The 20,741-nt window shown below is 43.2% G+C and overlaps 1 protein-coding gene across 2 annotated transcripts in view; it reads left to right on the top strand.

Moving 5' to 3' along the window:
- Nucleotides 1-20,741, top strand: part of Fyb2 (FYN binding protein 2) — a 114,616-nt gene that overhangs the window by 29,552 nt on the left and 64,323 nt on the right. For both annotated transcript variants that reach the window (XR_015047336.1, XM_021159645.2), the window contains exons 2-4: nucleotides 2,891-3,638; nucleotides 6,680-6,838; nucleotides 8,868-8,901. Coding sequence is in view for 1 of the 2 variants with exons in the window: in XM_021159645.2 (XP_021015304.1) it covers nucleotides 2,891-3,638; nucleotides 6,680-6,838; nucleotides 8,868-8,901 (941 nt within the window). In the remaining variant the exon portion in view is untranslated. The remainder of the gene's footprint in view (nucleotides 1-2,890; nucleotides 3,639-6,679; nucleotides 6,839-8,867; nucleotides 8,902-20,741) is intronic.

The following is a 20,741-nucleotide window of genomic DNA, read 5'->3' as shown; positions in this document are numbered from 1 at the left end:
GTTGATAAACAAGAATCCTGTGTACCATTGGTGGGAATGTAAAATGATGCGATTGCCAAGGAAACTAGTACAGAGGTTTCTAACAGCTTAAAAACAGAATTGCCATGTGATCCAGCAGTTCAACATCTGGGCACATAACTATGAGAACTGAAAGCAAGGCACAAAACCAACGTTTGTACACAGAGTTTTATAGAAGTCTAATACCCAGTAACTAAAATATGCGAAGAATCTCTGTATATGACCCTGGCTAGCCTTGAGAGAGGATCCTCCTGCTTCCACCCACCAAGTGTGAGGCAGCTTGCTTGGCCGGAAGAAAGGAAATTCTAACACTACATCATGACTAAACCTGAAGGGTACCGTACTAAGTTAATAACCAGTCATTACCCATACTAAGTTAATAACCAGACAAATGCCATATATGTTTTCCATTTGTTTAAATACCCAGAAGAGTCAGACTCAGTCAGAAAGTGATGTGAGAAGGGAACATGGAGCTATTGTGTGAGGGATGTAGAATCTCATTTTATAAGATGAAGAATACTGGAAATTGGTTGCACAACAGTGCCAATCCTTCTCATGGTGCTAAACTGAAATCTTTCAGTAGGTTATGCATTTTATGTTAATAAATATTTACCATGAAGTGTGTACATCTGCTATCTTATTTGATCCTGAACTGTTTTTTATTTATTTGTTTTGTTTTTGTTTTTTGTGTTTTTTGTTATTTTTTTGTTTCTTTTTTTTTTTTTTTTTCCGAGACGGGGTTTCTCTGTGTAGCCCTGGCTTTCCTGGCACTCACTTTGTAGACCAGGCTGGCCTCGAACTCAGAAATCCGCCTGCCTCTGCCTCCCGAGTGCTGGGATTAAAGGCGTGCACCACCACGCCCAGCTTGATCCTGAACTGTTATGAGAAGAAGATGTCTATCCTATCCACTCCCCGGCCTATACTGTTTATGAGAACAGGTCTCTTTGAGTAGCCCAGACTGGCCCTGAATTCCTGATCCTTCTATCTCATCTGAATAAGTACTGTTCTATAGTAATAAAAATAGGTAAGAGTTGTAAAAAAGATTTCATAAGGTACCTGACTGGACAAGGACTAGCTTGAGACATCACACTCAGGATTCCTGACTTCACTCCCAGTACAGGCTTCTGCTGCATCAAGAGAGAGGATGCAGGGATGATTTAGCTGGCCTGTTGACTAAAGTATAAGAAAGGGACCATTGGACACTTGGAGAAAGATCTTTAAGCAAGTTCTGGGGCAGAGGTGTGTAGTGGGAGCAAGAGGAAGAAAAGCAGCAGTGCATATAGCATGAACTCCAGCGTGCAGCACCTGCCTTCTGCTGCCTGTCAGCTTCCCTCCCTTCCTAAACCCTCGGAGGGCAGGTGTGAGTCAACTGTAAACACAGTGAGGACCGGTCACACAGAGTTCCCTCTCACAGCTGGCAAAGTCACTGCCATGGCAATGGCCTGTGTGCATGCAACTTAAGGAAGGAGGGAGGGAAAGTGGGAGAGTGGGAGAGAGGGAGGGAAGGAAGGAAGGAAGGAACAAAGGAAGGAAGGAGAAAAGGGGGAAGAAACTTGAAAACATGAAACATGACCAGGAAAGGAGAGTGGGTCTTACGTTTTGAAATGACTCCATTAAATGTCCTCCTACCTTCCGTGTAGGCAGAAGATGCCAGGATACATTTACAAAAATAAATGAGCTTTAAGAAGAGATGGGAACAGTAGAAAAAGTATCAAGCCTATTTGGCTAGACAAACGGCCAGCTCACTATGTAGTCCTCGACACTCCCTCACTATCCCTACCTTCTCTCTGTCCTAGACCTGAGCCACCATTACCAAGTGCATTACAGCTCAGTTTGACCTGTTCACTAAAGCGAAGCACTAACACAAGAATATTATCTAGCCTCTTGTAGCTTTGATTTATCATAGCCCTACTATGTGTTGGGCCCTGTGCTGGACACTTTCTGTATAGTAACCCCAATCCTTCTAGTGTTTGTAATATTAATCAGCTCCATGTGACGTTAAGATAAGGTTGCAAATAGTATTTCCCTGGATGAGAAAAGGCAAAGTTGGAACTTGGACATAAGACGTCTCAAGTTTTCTCTTAACACAGTGTAAAATTTCAATAGTCAAGTTATAAAGAGATCTAAGGGCATCGAGGAAGCAGTGAAGTAGCTGGTCCTACCTGGTCTTCCTAGAGGCAGTTTTGATGGAGAATGCGCTTGAAATCAATCAGGATGTGAAAGGCAACTTGACATGGAGATGGGAGGGTACAAGCAGGCCAGAATGGTGAGCCAGGGCAAGGTCACCAGGTCAGTTGTAAACCACTCACTAAGACTGTTCATCTTTTAATTGTTTTATGTGGAGATAAAATTTCATTATTTTTTGAGCAAACAGAGACCATATTAGAAAGACAGTTCTATGACAAAGCAGATTTTAGCTTTTTTTTTTTTTTTTTTTTTTTTTTTTAGAAAGAATCCATCCAAAGATTTATCAGCTAGTCATAGTGGTGTGTGCTTTTACCCCCAGTACTTTGGAGGCAGAGGCGAATGGATCTCTGTGATCCTGTTTCACATAGAGTTTCAGGCCAGCAGGGCTGCATAGTGAGACCCTGTCTGAATAAAATACCCAAAAGGTTTATGATCAGTCCCTATTACTATCTCTATTTGGTCCTCTCATGCCAGGAGAACATCCAATATAGCCAAATTTAAGAGAGAGAGAAATCCTTATGCTCATCTCACAGAGACAGCAGTAGCACAGACTAATGTAACTTACCTGGTGAGCAAGGCTGTCACATCAGCCATTGGAGACATTTAAGTGTACAATGAAGCCAACTGATCATGCAGGATGTTTCCCCAGGGTAACTAGACTCTTTTGTTCTTCTCCGTGCTTTAGGAAGGGATAAGAAACTTCAAGGAACTTCGAGCCAAATTTCAAAAGTTCAATGCTGCACCTCTTCCAGGGCCAATAAGGTTTCCAGCTGGTGTGTCTCGAAAGGATGACAGAGGTTCCACACAGCCAGCTCAGGATCTGGCTAATAGGAAGTGCCTCTCATCCCACCATCATCGAACCCCATCTTATTCTTCCACTGGAGTGTCCCAGCCTCTTAAAAACCAGACATTGAAGTCGGCTCAGAGAGATGAACTTCAGAAGAGTTCAAGTTCCTCGGGAACTCCAGAAAAATCTACAGTGTGTCCTGAAAGGAATTTCCAGAAAGCTGCCATGCCATTGGATGTGACTAAATCAAGAGCTAAGACATCCAACGAGGAGAAAGGAATGACCCTCAGCAGCTTCAGATACAAGCTTTGGAACTGGGAGAAAGTTTCATCTCAGAGGGGTGAAATGTCCCCAGCTCTACTCCTTACCAATGGTGGGATTAAGACCTTCCATCTTGAAGGGCAGAAAACCATGGGGCTTGCTCAGGACAAACCAGAGAAGAGCCTGAAAGCAACAGGAGCCCAGACCCTTCCTCCCCAGAGCCATTCGATGGCCCAGAGAAAATCACCCGTGACCTCCAAAGCCTCCGGTGTATCACTTCCTCCACATAGCAGGAAGAGCACAAAAAGCCCCGGCACTGAGGGAAGCCACAGGAACAGCCCATGCCAGCCTGTTTATGAGTGTGAACTTGACAGCCTGGTTCCAGGTAAGAAACTGAGTCTCCTTGGGACTGGGGGCCAGACCGTTCTCATTCCAAGCCTGCAGACTTGACGAGTAGGTGGCCTGTGCAACAGAAAGAGAGCCTGCCTGTGGACAGCCTGTCCAAGCATAGTCCTGGGTTGGAATAAGCATTTAATTCTGAATTACACTGTGGCAGAATTTGGCCGACTTGAATCCCAGCTCTACCTGTCACAAGCTGTATGAGTGTGGGGGATTTATAAGCTTCTTAAAGCTTAGTATGTATGTTCCATGAATCAGATTCATCACCAGTCTTCTGTGTGGAAAACACAGCACAGAACTCATCACTTTTTCAGGGCAGTAGCCTAAGAGGGATACCCCAGTCTTCTGTCCTTCTTATTCTTTGCATTGAATACATAACTGGCTCTTTGACTCCTCCTTAAAGTATGTTCAGAACACCTCAACTTCTGTCTCTGCCCTCGGCTGTAGTCTCTACCACACCATTCTCTCACGGGGTCATTGCTAGCTGGTCTCACCACTTCCACAGGATTGGCCCTTTGGATTCTGTGTTCCTCTCCACAGACATGGTGATCCTCTAAAATAACATGAATCTGACCATATCACACTGCTGCTCAAAATTGGCTGCACCTTCCAACAGTGCCTCACATTGTGGTGCTTGCCTGCTTCTCTGTCCTTCTCATCTCTTACCATTGCCTGCTCAGTCTTTAGATATGAGACAACGGCTCCATCCCAGGTCTGAGCACTGTCGGTCATCTATCTATCAGCAAAATTGTCCTACCAGCTTCAGAATGGCCAGGTGCTGTCTCCCTCCTTTGTAGTCTCTGTTGTAGTGTCCCCTCCTCTGAATGGACAGATGCTGTTTAAATCATCTCTGCTGTTCTGTTACCCTTAGGCTTCAGGCAGGACTCTGGTTTTGCTCAGGTTACTTGCCTCTGCCCAGGAAACTGCCATATACTTGTCTGCCTTTATAAGGAGGAAATTTTCAGAGGATAAAATTTACCTTCTTCACCACCTTACATCCCCCTCCTCCTCACAAAACAAGACCAGGTTGATGAAGTCTTCAACAAATATTTAGTGATTAGATGGGTAGGTGAATGGATGGGTGGATGTATGGGTGGATGGGTGGGTGGATGGGTGGGTGGACGGGTGGGTGGATGGGTGGATGAGTGGGTGGACGGGTGAGTGTGTAGATGGGTGGGTGGATGGGTAGGTGGATGGGTGGAGGGGTGGGTGGGTAGGTGGATGGGTGGAGGGGTGGGTGGATGAATGGACAGATAGTTTGATGGATAATGAATCAGCCACATGCAATCCTATGGCTTTTCCTTTTTCTTAAGAATGGAAACCAAAGTACTTACTATAATTTAACAATGCCTTTGCAGTTAGCCCTTGCATCTCTGACTTCTCCTAACTCACATGCCAGGTAACCTCCAGAACTCTCTTCTCTGTTTGCTCCTACTTTATCATTAATGTCCTCTTATGATAATGAAGATTCCTGAAGAGGAACTGTGTTTGTTTCTGTTCTTGGTTCTAGCTCTAGCTCCTAAAATAATGCCTGGACTACAGTAAGATGGGTACTGAAGGAGGATAGGAAACAAGATGAATGAAAAGAAAGGTTTATGGGGAAAAGGAAAGAGTGGGTCATCTCCAGAGGAAACTGTGGAGAGAGTTTCATGAGATAAACATGTAAATTAGCTTAACACAGTGCTGGGGTTGGGGTGGGGAGATACATACTTTAAGGAGGAGTCAAAGAGCCAGTTATGTATTCAATGCAAAGAATAAGAAGGACAGAAGACTGGGGTATCCCTCTTAGGCTAGTTAGTAAGTGATATTCCATTTTCACTGTGTCTCCTCCTTGGTGTGATTAAAGGCTAAAATTCCCAACATTTCAACAAACTTAGAGTTGACTCCTAAAGAGAGAGTATTTTGGCTCTGATCTTCTGGAGACATGGCTTTTAGTGGAAGGGCAAGAAAGAAGCATTCCCTTCCATCTCAGCTTGCAGAGGACATGACCTTCCCAGAGGCACATGTGCAATCCAGTCTACTTGTTTAGTCTTAGCATGGCTGGCCTATATAAACAACTACTCTATTGTGTTAACCAAGAATGAAGATGCCCTACTTATTAAAAAACTTTGTGTCTTTTTCTGCCAAGAGAAATTGCATATGATTTTCACATATAATAACGAAATGTTGGAGTTGTAATCACGAATACAGAAAGCAGGAATACACACCATTGGGACTGTTTAGAAAATTCTAAGACACTGAACTCAGATATTCTAAGAGCCTTGAAGCCAGGGCCCTAGAAATTCAGCAATCAATTTCTAGCTCAATTCAGAGATCTGCTTTAGAGTCCAATGCTATTCGCTCAGCCAGTACTTGAGTCTTTTCAGTGAGAAATCACAGTTCTTCCCCCTGACATAGGCCCTAAGCTTCAAGCTAGGACAGTAGTGTCCCAGAGTCCTACAGAAGCCCGCTTACCACCAATCACTTACTAACTAGATTCTTGGTCTTCCCCTCAAGCACGCAGCAACCTGAGCAATACAGGAGAGCATGCAGACTAGAGGGTGGTTAGTTCTAGCCTTCATTCCAGGAAAACTCAAGACTGCTGTAGGGGATCTGTCACTGGAGTCCAGCCTTAGAATAAGAAGTGAAAATTAGTATGAAAGGAATCAGTGTCCTGCAGTCAGGAGGAGCATACACAAAGTCTCAGATATGAAAGACTTCATAGAAAGCTTTTAAAGTCAGGGGTGGATCACTGAGAAAGAAGCCAGTGGCATAAGTGGAAGATGTGTGCTAAAAGTTGGGAAGCGAGACAGTGCTGCTTGCTGAGAAAAGAATCTGGAAATGTGAATCTAAAGTGTGCTGCAACAGCAGATCAGTGAATGGGCCACACTGAAGATCAACAAGATAGTGGTGTAAGCAGGTGTGTGTGTGTTGGGGGGTCAGCGTGTTCTCATAGCTGCATAGAGGCTAGTCAAGAGGCCAGCAAGCTGGTCAATTTTATCCAACAGATGTAAGTAATACCCTACATGTTTTCCTATTTGTACTCAGAGAAGCCAGAGAGCAGGCAATGCCAGCTTCCCAAAACAAAACCACTGCCTTCCATTGAGACCCTCGGTCCACCTCCTCCGAAGCCTTCAAAGCCCCCATTCGTGAACCTCTATGCCTTCCACGGGCTACCAGCTACTGTCACCAAGACCCCGAAAGAAGGTAAGAAGAGGCACAGGGCCCACCCTCACGGGCCAGAGTCATAGGTACTTGGACCACATACCTTTTCCATCCCTACCCCTCCCATGTAGCAAACTGCTCTTCCAAGGGGCTGGACATTATTACTGTTGTTTGCTCGCAGACTGTGGCAGCTTGCCCATGAAATGACACTTGTGTAGGAATTGGCCCCTTATCGCTCCTGCGTCCACTTCCCCCAAGAGAATTGCATTGCATCACTGGGAATCTGGCCAAGAGGAAGAAAATGAAATGTCTTCAAGTGAGGAAGGATCAAACTTTTGTGTGCTGCACAGCCTGTGCTGTAAACAGCCAGTGCAGGAGGAAGAGGGGGAAGGGAGGTGAGAGAGTCAGTGTCAGGTTGACCTGACATATTTGGTGGTCCCCCTCTGGCCCCCATGACCTGTATCCTCTATGGGATGTCAAGCATCCTTGGAAGCCATTTTTCTGTGTTCTTCTGTCTCTCCCTCTGCTATTTAAAGGATCAGCTCTGTTCCTTTCCAGTCATACCCCAGTGTCATCATCCCGATGTCTTAAACATCTTTTCTTGTTCTTTCAATGAGCAAGAGGGGAATGTACACTTCGAGGCTCTGTGTAGTGGGTGATGTGCTAGTGTTTGTTTTACCACGCTGTCAGTACCAGCAGATGGTGTGGTAGCAGAGCTAATACAGGCTTTGATTGTTCATTTGTCTGCTTTGGGCAACCTCATAGTTGAATTTCCCTAACTCAGATGTAGAGCGAATCTTTACATAATGTATGGAAGGATCACCTATCAATGAGAAAGCCTCTGGCCAATGAGCTGAGGCAGGAAATAGGAGGTAGGAATTCTGATAGAGAGAGGTGGGTGGGATTTTGAGAAATAGTCAGACTCAGGAGATTCACACCAGAATGCTCCTGGCGACAGCGGCATGAAACTGAGAAGAAACTAGCCCTGTGGCACACATAGAATAGAAAAGTGGGCAATTATGTTACGAGCTAGTTGGGGAGCAGACCTGAGCTTTTGGCCTAAGCATTTATTCATATATAATTCAGTCTCAGAGTCGTTATTCCTGGAAACAAAGAGGTCATGTGGAAAACACAAGGTTACAGATGGCTTTAACTACACTCGGTGGCTCTCATAATGAAGCCAGCGACAGAATCATCTGAGTTTAGAAAACTAGAGCTTTCCATCCTGAGGGAGATTGAACACTTTCCTTTTGAGCAGGTAGTGGCATGCTGGCCCAGGGAACCACATGCACATTGAGGACCTACAGGTCACCATCAGCTTCACCTTTCAAGAAAGGACACATGCAGAGACGGAGCTTTCCATAAGTGTGTACTGGAAATGTGGCAGCTCCTCACCAGAGAAGATGAAGTGTGATTCCCCACCCCAGCCTGCCTTGTTGTTGTTTTTTGAGACAGGATTTCTCTGTTTAGCCCAGGCTGTCTTTGAACTCTGTTATCTGCTTCTTGTGTCCTGGGATTAAAGGTGTCTGCCACCATGCCTGGCTATGATTTTATACCTATTAAAGAACGCAGGCTTCAGACTATTGCCACAAAAGGGAAGGTGGCTGTCTAGAACAAAACACTACGTCTCTTATAATAAAACAGGCTTTGTGGATCTCAACTCCATTCCAGCAGCTGTTTCAGGTTGAGGAGGGTAGTCAGTGAGCCTCATTTCCTATTCTGTGAAGCTGGGACTATGGAACCTCTAATCCTGTGAAACTGTTGTGAGAAAGTACCTTGACCATGCTTGGCGCACTGCACATGCTCAGTGTATCTGAGTGTCATTTAGAACACATGGTAAATAGTTCTCTCTGCCAGTCCATGTGGTAAAAACAAGTAATTAAGAGATTAAATCCACACAGGGGTTACTGCTCTTAATAGAGGTCAAAGTGCCCATAAATAACACCAGAATATAGAGGGATGAGCTGCTGTTTAGAGATAGCCAGTCCTTTGGGTACCAGGGTGGGAGCATCATTCACTTTAACCAGACTGCTACCAACACCTGCTTTTCCTCTGCCTCTTGCTCTTGCAGAGACTATGAAGGAGGGTCCCCTGTCTCCAGATAGGTGAGTACCTGTTCCTCTCTTATGGAAAAGTGCAGCCCACAGTGGCAGGGGAGGGGTGGCACTTGTGGGCCTTCTCAAGCACAGGCAAGTCACTCAAAACCAGTGTGCATATCCCCCAGAAAGGCTGCAAAAAGAACAGACTTACAAAGCAAACAGGAACTTCCTGGTTTCAAACAAATAAAGTAAGATGCATTCAACTTTATACTGATGTTAAGTTGCAAACTTTATCCTCTGAAGTACTTGGGACTTCTTCATTGTACAAGTGGATTTAGTGCATAAAGACATTGGCCTTCTTAGCTATAAATCAAATAAGAGGCTAAAGAGTGCTTTGGGCAGCTCTGGTATTAGGCATTGGAAATGGGATAAAAGATGTTCGGTTTCTGGTGCCCCCCTCCTGAGAATTTCACTATGGAGGGGTCAGGTCATTAATTCACTTAGCCAAATAAAATATATCTCAGAAGTGGCCTGGCCTGGGCTGCCTAGTTTGTGTGTTTGCTCTTTTGCTTGGGAACTGCAAAGTTGCTTCTGTAGCGCTCATTTTACGGCCCCAGATGGCCAGCTTTAGAAATGTCCTACTCTCCAGGGTTATGATTCCTGTCCCGATGTGCCCAAACCATTTTGACTAAGCCTCACTCCCTCCCAGAGATGTTCCTGGCAAGGACAGTCTTAGGAGGAGAAGCAAGCAAACAAACACTAGCCTACTTCCATTCAGCCATCAGATGTTCACAGTGCTATGTAGCACGCTGTCTGTAATAGAGGAAGCATATGGGCCAGAGGTTGCATGGGTGAGAGAGCAGCCCCTTTATCCTCAGTGGGGACCAGGAAATATTTAGAGAAGTCCTCCTCCATTGCAACATTAGGAATCTTTAGAAAAAGCAGAGTTTTTGTACCACAAGTCCTTGGGGACAGCCATTATGGCTCCAGACTAGCTCATGTGTTTACAGACCATTAGTGATGCTGGCTGGAGTTGTTCAATGTCTGCAGCTCTGGAAGTGGACTGATGGAGAATTGTTTCTAGGAATGAGTACTTAGACCTAGCATTGACTGGCATCATAAGACAGAAATGTTCTCCTCTTGGTGGCAGCAGACAAGCAAGACAGTGGCGTGAACACTCATGTTTACCAGGTCTCTTTCACTGAGGATAAATTTCTCAAAGCACCTCACTGGCCAAGTCCAGAGTCAGAATGGAGGAGCACTGAAGACTCACATGCCAAAGGATGAGGATTGGAGGGAGGGTTGGTAATAGAGATGTTGGTCCAATTAACCCATCAGTGATGAGGGCACACTTAAGTCGAGTGTTGAGGATGAATGTTTGCTCAATATAATGATAGCAAAGAAATGCTACAGGAGGACACAGGATGTGTAACATAGTCTTGTTTGTAGAGCAAGAGAGTTGAATGAAATCAGAATGTGGACAGTATAAAAATGGGACTGTAGAGCAGATAGGAGCATTGTGAACCATGTTGTACACCCAGAGATTGTGGAGGTGGCCCTGTTCAACCAGGCTCTGCCTGGGTTGTGCTAGACATAATTCATGTGCTCTGGAAATTCCTCGTTGAGTGTCCATTGGAGAGTTGAGCGTCAGATGGGCCAGTGCAGCTGCATTCTGCATACAACTATGTGAAAGTGACAATGGCATAGATGGCTCTAGCCATGGTGATCACAGGCCCAGAGTAACAGCTGAGGTTTCAGTGAACCTCTGCAGTGCTTAGAGTCAGCCTGGTCTCATGGCTGTCATTCTGGAAACAACTCAGTATGCATGTAACTATACTGGGCATATTGGCACTAAATGAAGATGTCTCTGGCATTTTAACCATAGCAACAGCAAGTCATTTCACACTGAGAGCTGTGAGGGGTCCATTGGGAGACTGTTTCCTGTATGACACTATCTTCCTATAGGATTTGTGGAGGCAATTTTAACTATTCTTCCCTGTTACACTGGCTGTAGAACACAACTCCCATCTGAACTGGGGTTGTGTTATATGTGACTTAGATATAGGTACATATGATAAGAATGAAAGGCAAAGCAGATAAAAAGGGCCACATGACTCAGGTGGCTTCATGGAAGAGGAACTAATTTGAGGAATAGCCTACACAATACCTTTCATTCTCTTTCATGATACTGTAAGATAGATGGAGATATAGCAGAGTGTTCCTCCTGGAACTAACCATGTCCAGGACATATTGACAGATAGCTGGCTGGATGAACAGTCAAGATGGAAGTACAATTAAGTGTGATAGCACGTGCTTGCAATCCAAATACTAAGAAGGCTGAGGCAGGAGAAGTGACACACGTTCAGGGACAGCTTGGGCTACATAGTGAGACCCTGTCTCAAAAAAAATGTGGAAAAAATAAACTAACAAAAAAGAAAGCCAAAATGGAAAAAAATATGTTGAATATAGGCAGTAATAAAGAGGAATAAACAGACAAAAGAATCCTGATACAGAAAAATAATTGATATGTTCAGATTATAAAATATAATCAGCCATCTGTACCTCTAGGTTCTGATCTATAGAGTTAAATAAACCTTAGGTGAAAAAAATTGAAAGAAAATTCAGTCTGCTGAGCATCTAAAGACATTTCTTGTCCCCATTCTCTGAGCATATGGTCCAACAGTTATTTGCACAGCACTGGAGTCACACTAGGCATGCTAATAAGTGAGAGGTGAGGTAAGTGCGTGGGAGGGGTATATAGGTTCTGTGTACATATTAAGCATTTTATAAAGCAATGTGGGCATCTGCAGCCTTTCTTGTTTGCATGGATACTAGAAGCAATTCCCTATAGATACTAAAGGGCAGGCAACTGTATATTAAATACCATGCTAAGAAGTTTGGACTTTGTCTTGTCAATGACAAGTCAGATGTCGCTTGAACACATAATTGTCATAATGCCCAAAAGCCTTAGATACAATTTCCATGGAAACTGGTGTTTGCTAGAGAATATCTCTCTTGTTCAAGTGCTAACCTTCAATACAGATAGATTTAGGCATAGATTTATCGTAATGGGAAAAATACCTTGAAATTTTCTGGTATGGTCAGGCATGAAATTAATGAGAACCCAAGTTTTGAACCCCAGCACTACCACCCAATTTTTGGAATACAAAGTATGCCTTAACCTCAGAAAACCTGCTTTTGTCTATGTACAATGGTCAAATGAGGTGAGGGTTGTGAAGTGTTTATTATGGTGTCTGGGACAGTAGCTTACATAACAAACCCAAGGATAAGAATAATGCAGAATCCTATTTTCCAAACATCGATCGCTGGAGAGCTTGGTATCTAGAATCCTCAGTACCTGTTAGTTGTGGCTGTTGTTGTTGTTGTTGCTGTTAGATCAGATTTTAATTCACTTAACATGTATTTCTCCAACACGTTTGGTACACTGAGCACTCTTTAAGTCTTCCAAATTACTCTGGGGGAAAATTGGCCTCCACACCCCAAGTTTTAACTATTTATACCATCTAAACTTGATTCTTCTGTACAGTAGACAGGAGCTTTAATCCCCCTTCTCAGGACAGTGCTTAAAGCACAGAATGACAGTTTTCTCTAAGTAAAAACACTTCGTGGCTTCAATCTTTATTGATGAAGGTTTTATATTTTTGCTGTATTGGAGGGTGGGGAAAACACACTGTAATTATTTTGCTAAGAACCCAACAACATCAAAGGCAGCCATCTTTCATTTTTGGTACCTCTTCCACGTATTAAACCTGAGACAAAATGCATAACCCAAGAACTTGCAGAGTCAGAGCAATATGAGGTCAAGTCCCTCCTTCATGGTTGAGAAAAGTACAGGCATGAGAGAGCTTTGACATTCAGAACTGCAAATAGACAGACACATGATAGTATTTTGCTCATTGTGCTATGGAAACCAGTGTGTATCTACCAAGCAGGACATAGATGATGCACAGTGAGTCTTAGCTACTTCTTCTACACTTGACCTGACTATCCTTGTTGTTTCTGGAATATTAATATCTCATTAGCTGCCAACAGTGATGGAGTTCTTTAGATGATGTTGCTTCCCTGATGGTCTTTCATGCAGACCAAACTGGCTGGCATCCCTCTTGAATCAGCAGTTAGAGTTTGTGTGAACAAAGCAGGTTGGTCCCTGGGTAACTGTTAGCTTTAGGTTGCTGTCAGTACGTAGCAGGGTTGCTTAATGTTTTATTCATGAGCTATAAAAATGGCTTTCTCCCATTAAAAAGTGGCAGAGGGTAATCCTGAGTCAGGGAATGTCTGAGTTAGATGAGAGGGAATAGAGAGGCTATTTACTTCAGAAGTAGAAAAAAAATGCTCACATATGGGGCCTTGGAAGAACCTGCAAGTGTGTTCATACAAGTCTACCACTTGAATCGTGTGTGTGTGTGTGTGTGTGTGTGTGTTTGTGTTTTGGAGACAGTCCTATTCAGTCCAAGCTAGCCTTGAATGTATAGTCACTTTGCCTCTACCTAGCAAGAGAACTTTAAAAAAATATTTAAGATTTATTTGTATTCTATTTATTCTGTATATGTTTGTTTCGGTGCATGTGTGTGTGCCACTGTAGACAGGTATCCTCTGAAGCCAGAGGTGTAAGATCACCCTGGAGTTGGCTGTAAGCTGCTGACATGGAAACTGGAAGCTGGCCTCAGTCCTCTGGAAGAGCAGTATGTGCTCTTAACCACTGAACTGCTAAGAGAACTCTTATGTCTCTGTTTCACAAAAGTCTTAAAACACTGGTATCATGTATTTACGCTTTTGTTGGTATGCTTACTTCATGTCAAACACACAGTCTTCAAGGCCTGGGAGGCTATTTGACTGTGTCTAGGGCATTCTTCACTAGGAACAGGGAATGTTTGGTCCCATGAAATGGAGACAGGTAACTTACATAGGGTCAGGAGGTACAAATACTACTACTACTACTACTGATGATGATGATGATGATGATGATGATGATAGCAGTGCTGAGAACAGCCAAATTCACTCACAGCCCTTCTCTAAAACATAGAGAAAGCTTTTAGGGAGTATTAGCATAAAGCTGAGAATGAAGAGGACTAAAAGAGGTTTAGAATGGCTGAGAGCGGCCTAGAGGTGGTGACATTCCGCCTAACACCTGATTAAGAGCCCATTCTGCTCATATAAAGGTCTAGGAAAAGAACATGCCCAGAAAGGGAGTGTTCCCAAAGACTCAGAGTCTCAAAGGAGACCCACCCTCCACCTGTTAGAAGAACCAGACAGGAGGCAATCATGGCTATAGCCCACTGAGCAAGAGGGCAGGCAAATCTCACCAGCCAGGCGATAAGTTTGGCATTTGTCCTAAAGGTACTAGAAAGTCATGGGAGAATTTCAAGCTAAGGAGGGGTGTGAGCTGATGTTTGTTTTATAAAGTTCGCTATTAATGTAGTATAAGTAATACATTTAAAGAAGAAATAGAAAGATAACCTAAGAAATCACTAAAGCAACAAAAGTAGCAGTGTCCGTAGAGTATTTCAAGAAGGTCATTTCTATGTCCTATCATTCCTATACTAGGTCGGCGATACCTCTTTTCAGAGATAAGAAAGCTGAATCCCAGAGAGGTTAAGTTAACCAGACCTGGATCTGGGTATAAAAATGAGATTAAGGAAATTACTTGGTCTTTCCTGGGGAGTGGGGGGAACAAAAACAAACTAAAACTGCAATTGCTGGCCCAGGTGTGGGGACTTGGGTGGGCGCAGACAAGGGGAGGGGACATCTAGGATGGCTTCTGGTTCTTTTCTGTTTCCCCCCAGTTTGCTGCTAACACAGATGAGCACTTGGCACGTAGCCCGAGCTCAGCGCGAGGCAAGAGTGGTTCTTGCAGAAGCTGTTTGAGCTGTTTCTACTTTGTAGCAAGAATGACACAAAGCCTGTGGATCTGCCTTTGTCAGTGTGACAGACCTCTCAAGGCCGGTTTTTAATTACTTAGTTTCTTCCCTGAGACTTCATGCTGCAGGAAACCACGAGGAGTGAACAGCAAAGGAAGCGACAAAGGAAGCTCCCCTTGTCCTGTCCTGATGGTTGGGGGTGCAGAGCACCTGGGAACCCCAGTCTGCTCAGCTAGAGTGCGTCAGGGTGGGAAGAGCAAATGTGGAGAAGGAATATTTTTGAAATCTGTATCCTATAGAGTTTTAGATCCAGAACATTCTGATGGCTTCAGTTTAAGATACTTCAAAAACTTCTCATCTTTTAAAACTGGACTTCAGGCGACATTCCACAGTCCCAGTGTACCCTTTTCTTCACAGGGGCAGTGGTTTTAGGGGCCATGGATGTACTAGAATGCTTCTCTTATTTCATGTTTTCAGAATTCTTCCTTTGAAAAAAAAAATCACTCACAGCTTCTATTATTATTTTCCAGCCACAAAGCCTCGAGTCTCATTTTCAAGCTCCCAGCCACAGTCACCCTGTTAAAGAAGTGGTTTTGAGCAGCTCCTAGCTGTCTGGTTTGGAGAGTCAGGTCAAACTGTTTATTACATTGTAGCTGGATCAGGAGGCACCTGGGTCTACCCTGGTCAGCATGGCTCTGCAACATGGGCACAAAGATTCCCTGTGGCTCTTCTTCGCAACAGAGGAAGCCAAGGGTTTCATGTAAGAACAGCCAGGGCAGAACTAAGATACAGAAGGGTTTGGAGGCACGCAATCTTCACCCATTGTCAGTGGCATCCTGATGCTAGGTTAGAAAATGCCAGATGGAGGAAGGTAGACAGTTTGTGGGTTGCAGCCTATTTTTGTATATAGGTCTATTCTTTAGAGTTGACTAGACGCTAACTTTTAACTATGGCCACATGCCTGGCACTGCGCACACTTCCCATAGCTGTTAGACTTATGTAAGAAAGATAGTATTTAGTCTTGCTTCATAGATGAGAAATCAGGGGTGGCGATAATCAGTTTCTTGATGTACTCAGAAGTGTGGGATACACAGATTTCCCCAGGATATAAACTTAGGACTTTTAAGGTTTTCAACTGCACTGTACTCTCTCAGATTTTACAACAGGAAGGGGTTTGGAGGAATTTATTGTACTACAACCCATGAATAAAAGGATCATCTGGGTTTTCAGCTCTATTTCCCAGCACCTATCATGCAGGGACGGGTAAAGAGTAATTACTAAAGATGGCTGTAGGATGGACCAGTGGAACGTCAGATAAACTGAATGAAAGAAGGATGCTTGAGCGAACTAAATGATAAACCTTCCACTAGCTTTTAAGCAAAGGATGATAGACTTCATTTCTATATCTTGCACTGATTTGCATAACTGGTGTCATAGACTTCTATTGTTCAAGCTTGGTGAATGGGCCAAGCTGAGCTCTTCACCTTTGCTTGGGAACTCTGTGACAAGAAGGCTCACACGAAGCCTTTTCCTCTTCCTCTCAGGCTAATGCCCCATGCCAGCTGGATTGCCTAGACCTCATCCTTATTCTTTTAGTTTCATTAAATCCATCTTCCTCTCCTCCCTCTTTGTTTATTGACTCATTGGTCTGTGAATTAAATACACTATGAAATTAGTCATCAAGCATTTATCATCCATTATGAACTTAGAATAAAAACTTTTAAAAAACTAAACTTTATACCAGAGTCCACGAGATCCTTTTGTGTGTTCTGGCCATTGTTTCTCTAGGCTTTTCACCTAATTCCCCTTTCTCATGACTGTTGACTTTCATCCTGTGGAGCCGCCTATTGGCTATTCAAGCAGGCTTGCTACAACTGTGCAAGAAATGCTAGCCACTTCCTCTGTGTGGAAGAGTCTTCGCCTACATCATCTCCAGTTAGCTCTTACTCTGCATACATGATTCATTTTTATTATGTAATTCAGTAATTATCAAACCAAAGTATGTTCAAGCCATTGCTTAGACTCTGTCTTCATGCGGAAGGAAGAAAGACAAATAAGCCAATAACTACAAACTATAAAATGGTGTCAAAGGCATCAACTTCTCAGCCTTTAGCCCATCATCCTCATACAAGGTACTGAGTTCACAGATGGAAAGAAAGGAGGCCGTCTGTTTCTAACAAGTTGCTATGGCTCCTGATGTAACTCCTGTGCTGCTCAGATCATGAGGCTCCTGAGTGCAGGCTCCTTGTGATACTTACCTCATGTTCTAGAACAGTGAGTGAGTGATAAAAGGAGCCAAGCGGGAAAACACAATGATGCATCATTATATTCCCTCCTGGGCATGTCTCAAGTGATGCAATACGTCTCTGAGCATTGACACGGTACCCAAAACTTTTAGGTTTTAGAGCATTTCTGATTTCCAATTACCATAACTGAATGCCCAACTGATAAAATTTATGCAAATATTCAAAACATGTGAGAAACACTGAAATCTGAAACAGTTCCTGTGATTTTCTGATAAGCTATAACTGGGCCTCTGTTGCTTTGAACACCAGAAGGTGATGTAGTTGTCAACTAGCACCCAGTGTGACACAAGATGTCACATGGTCCCATAGTAGCAGAGATCAAACTAAACTAGTTTTAAAAATCAGAAAGTAATTTATAGATTATGCCCTTGACTTAGAGGCATCAAGTAAAGTATAATAGTATGTTGGCACAGTTGGGGAGAGGGGATGCTAGAAAAGGTAGCTGGGGGTGCACAGAGGTGAGATCTGGGGTGCAGAGGAGCTGGCCATCCATCCAACCAAGGTTCAGGGGTACCCCTTCAAAGTCTTGACGTTAGTGGTAAACACGTTGTCCTTGCAAAGTAGAAAGGAGACCTGTATGGATAAAGCTCAGCAGGCAGTGGGAGGACAGCATCCTGGAGATGCACCCAGCAATGAGATGAGGTGGGGAGCTTAAGGTTCTATGTGTGTGGACATATGTGTGTGCAGGTCGGACGACAGTGATGAATGTGTCTTCACTTGTTCTCCACCTTAATTTTCCAGGCAGGACGTCTCACTGAACCTGATGCTTACTATTCAGCTAGATTTGTTGGCCAGCAAGCCCCAGGGGTCCTCCCGTATCTTCCTCCATATTGCTGGGATTACGGGCATTTGCCACCATGCATGGCTTTTTATGTGCATGTGAACTCAGGCCCTCGTCCATGTGCTGTCAGCACTTTACCAAGTGAGTCACCCTCCTAATTCACTAGGGTTGTTTGATTAGAATCAAGGAGGCCTTTGAAGATCTTAGGAACATGTCTATATTATATTTCTAGATTATTCTAGCTACTGTGTGTCTAGTGGCTTGTGGAAGGGTCAGAGAGAATGGCACTTAGTGAGTTTTTAAAGAAAATGGAGTTTAAGAGGGGGCCATTGATGATACTACAGGCAGAGAGTCCCGTGTCCACAAAGCTTTGGCTCTGCAGCACAAGCTGCAGGAATTGCAGATGATCTGATGTGATTCGAATGGATAGTAGTGGGGCATGCATGGGCTGGGGGTGCTGCATATGATAGCCGTTCAGTGAGTGCTGGCTGCCTGTTAGTACTCACCTGTTCTCCAGCTGAGACTCACTGGCATCCAAACTATATTTACCATTCTGTTTTTCCTCTGTGTATTTCGCCTCCTTATAAGTTCACTATAAATAAGGAGAAGGAGTTGGTCTAAATTTTTTTTCTGAGACTTTGTAGCATAAACTGATTTAAACTTACGGTTCTCCCACCCTACTTCCTAAGTACTGTGATTGCTGGCCTGTGTCACCATGCCACAGTTAAAAAGTTCTGTCCTACGCTGATGGCTTTGTCAATAAAGCACCTGCAACTGCGCACCAGAATTTGGGTTTCCAGGACCCACATAAAGGGCAGCTGCAATGCTGTGTATCTACAGTCCTGCTGCTCCTTCAGTAAGGTAGGAGTGGCAATAGGAGAATCGCCAGAAGCCAGCCAGTCTGGCATACATACACAGTGGCCAAGAGACCCTAAAGGGAATGAAAGCATAGATTTTGGAGTTCTTGGACTCCATGTACTAGCTGTGTAATATTGGAAAATTTTCATATCCCTGGACCTTCCATTTTCCTCCTCCATGGGGTACAGTGAAATACCATCCTACCTTGCAAGGCTGTTGTGAACTGTGAGATAAATATCTATAATTCTGAAAAGTAGAATCATAGTATATAAACAGGAGCAGTCTATGGCCATCTGAGACAACAGGGCTTTTCTCCACTAAGGTCTGATGCTATAGGAAATGGGCAGTCCAGAACCCAACTCCTCATTAAAGCCTCCCACTGGCTCAGAGAGTAGCCTCAGTCCCCTCCCTCTGAGACATATGGGGTTAGATATGCTGGCACAGCTCAGAGCAGACACTCTGAAATGTGGAATGCAGATATACTTACACATGAAGATTTAGATCTGGAAAACATAGATGAGAGAGAACACGTCAGTATCTCTCTCTCTGGGTCTGGGTTACCTCACCCAATATCATCGTTTTGAGTTCGACCTATTTACCTGTAAACCTCATGGTTTCATTTTTATTTACAGCTGAGTAGTATTCCATCGTGTATATGCACCGCATATTCATTATCCATTTGTCACTTGTTTCCATTTTCCAGCTATTGTGAGTAGAGCAGCCATGAACACGACTGAGCAAGTATCTGTGGAGTAGGATGTCAAGTCCTTTGGATGTATGCCAAGGAATGGTTGAGTGGGGTTGTATAATAGATCTTCTTACAGCAGTTTGAGAATTCTCCAAACATTTTCCCCAGAGTGGCTATACCAGTTTTAATCCCAACAACACTAAATAAGGTTCCCCTTTCCCTACTTTTCCTGTTGGTTTTGTTGATCTGTTTTTCAACTTTGACTGGAGTAAAAAGAAATCTCAAACTTGGGTTATTTGGTTTTCTGATATCTAGGGTTTTTTTTTTTTTTTTTTTTTAGTTCTCTCTATAGTTTAAATATTAGCCCTCTATATGATGTTTAGTTTATAAAAATCTTTCCATTTGTAGGACATCACTTTGTTTGCATGATGGTGTCCTTTGCTATGCAGAAGCTTTTCAATTTTATGAGGCCCCGTATGTTAATTATTGATCTTAGTGCCTGTGCTGATGGTGTTCTGTCCAGGAAGTCCTTCTTGTGGCAATGAGTTTAAGAATATTCCCTACTTTCTCTTTTATCCGGTGCAGTGTATCTGGATTTATGTTGCACTCTTCGATGAATTTTAGTTGAATTTTATGCATGATGATAAATGTGGATCGATTTGCATTCTTCTGTATGTAAATATCCAGCTTGAGCCACTGCAGCTATTGAAGTTGCTATCTTTCCCAGTGTATATTTTTGGCTTCTTTATTAAAACCATGGGTCCATATGTATGTGTGTGTTTGTGCCTGGATCTTCAATTCAATTCCACTGTTCAACTTGTCTGGTTTTGTGCCAATACCATGCTGTTTTTATTACTATATAACATTGTAGTATAACTAGAAATTAGGGATACTGATACCTCTAGCAGTTCTTTTATTGGTCAGGATTGTTTTAGCTATATATGGATTTTATGATGAAGCTGAAAGTAGTCCTTTCAAGATCTGTGAGGAATTCTGTTGGAATTTTGTTGGGGATCGCATTGAGTCTGTAGATGGCTTTTGGAAGGATTGTCAGTTTTACTGTTACTCTTACTGATTCACAATCATGGGAGATCCTTCCATCTTCCAATATTTTATTCATTATCCTGAAGATTTTATCAAACAAGTCTTTTCTTTGCTTAGTTGGAGTTATCCCAAGGTATTTTATAATATTTGAGGCTATTGTGAAATATGTTCTTTTTATTTCTTTCTCAATCTGTCATTTGAATACAGGAGAACTATTGAATTTTATGGGTTAATTTTATATCCAGCTAATTTTTCTGGCAGTGTTTATTAGCTTCAGAACTTTCCCAGTGGAAATTTTTAGGGTCACTTATGTATACTACCATATCATCTGCAAATAAAAAATTAGGACT

The sequence above is a fragment of the Mus caroli genome, unplaced genomic scaffold (assembly GCF_978045245.1).
Source record: "Mus caroli unplaced genomic scaffold, Mus_caroli_1 scaffold_6, whole genome shotgun sequence".
NCBI classification, from domain to species: Eukaryota; Metazoa; Chordata; class Mammalia; order Rodentia; family Muridae; genus Mus; species Mus caroli.
The sequence above is the reverse complement of the archived record's forward strand: the minus strand, read 5'-3'. Positions and strand labels throughout refer to the sequence as shown.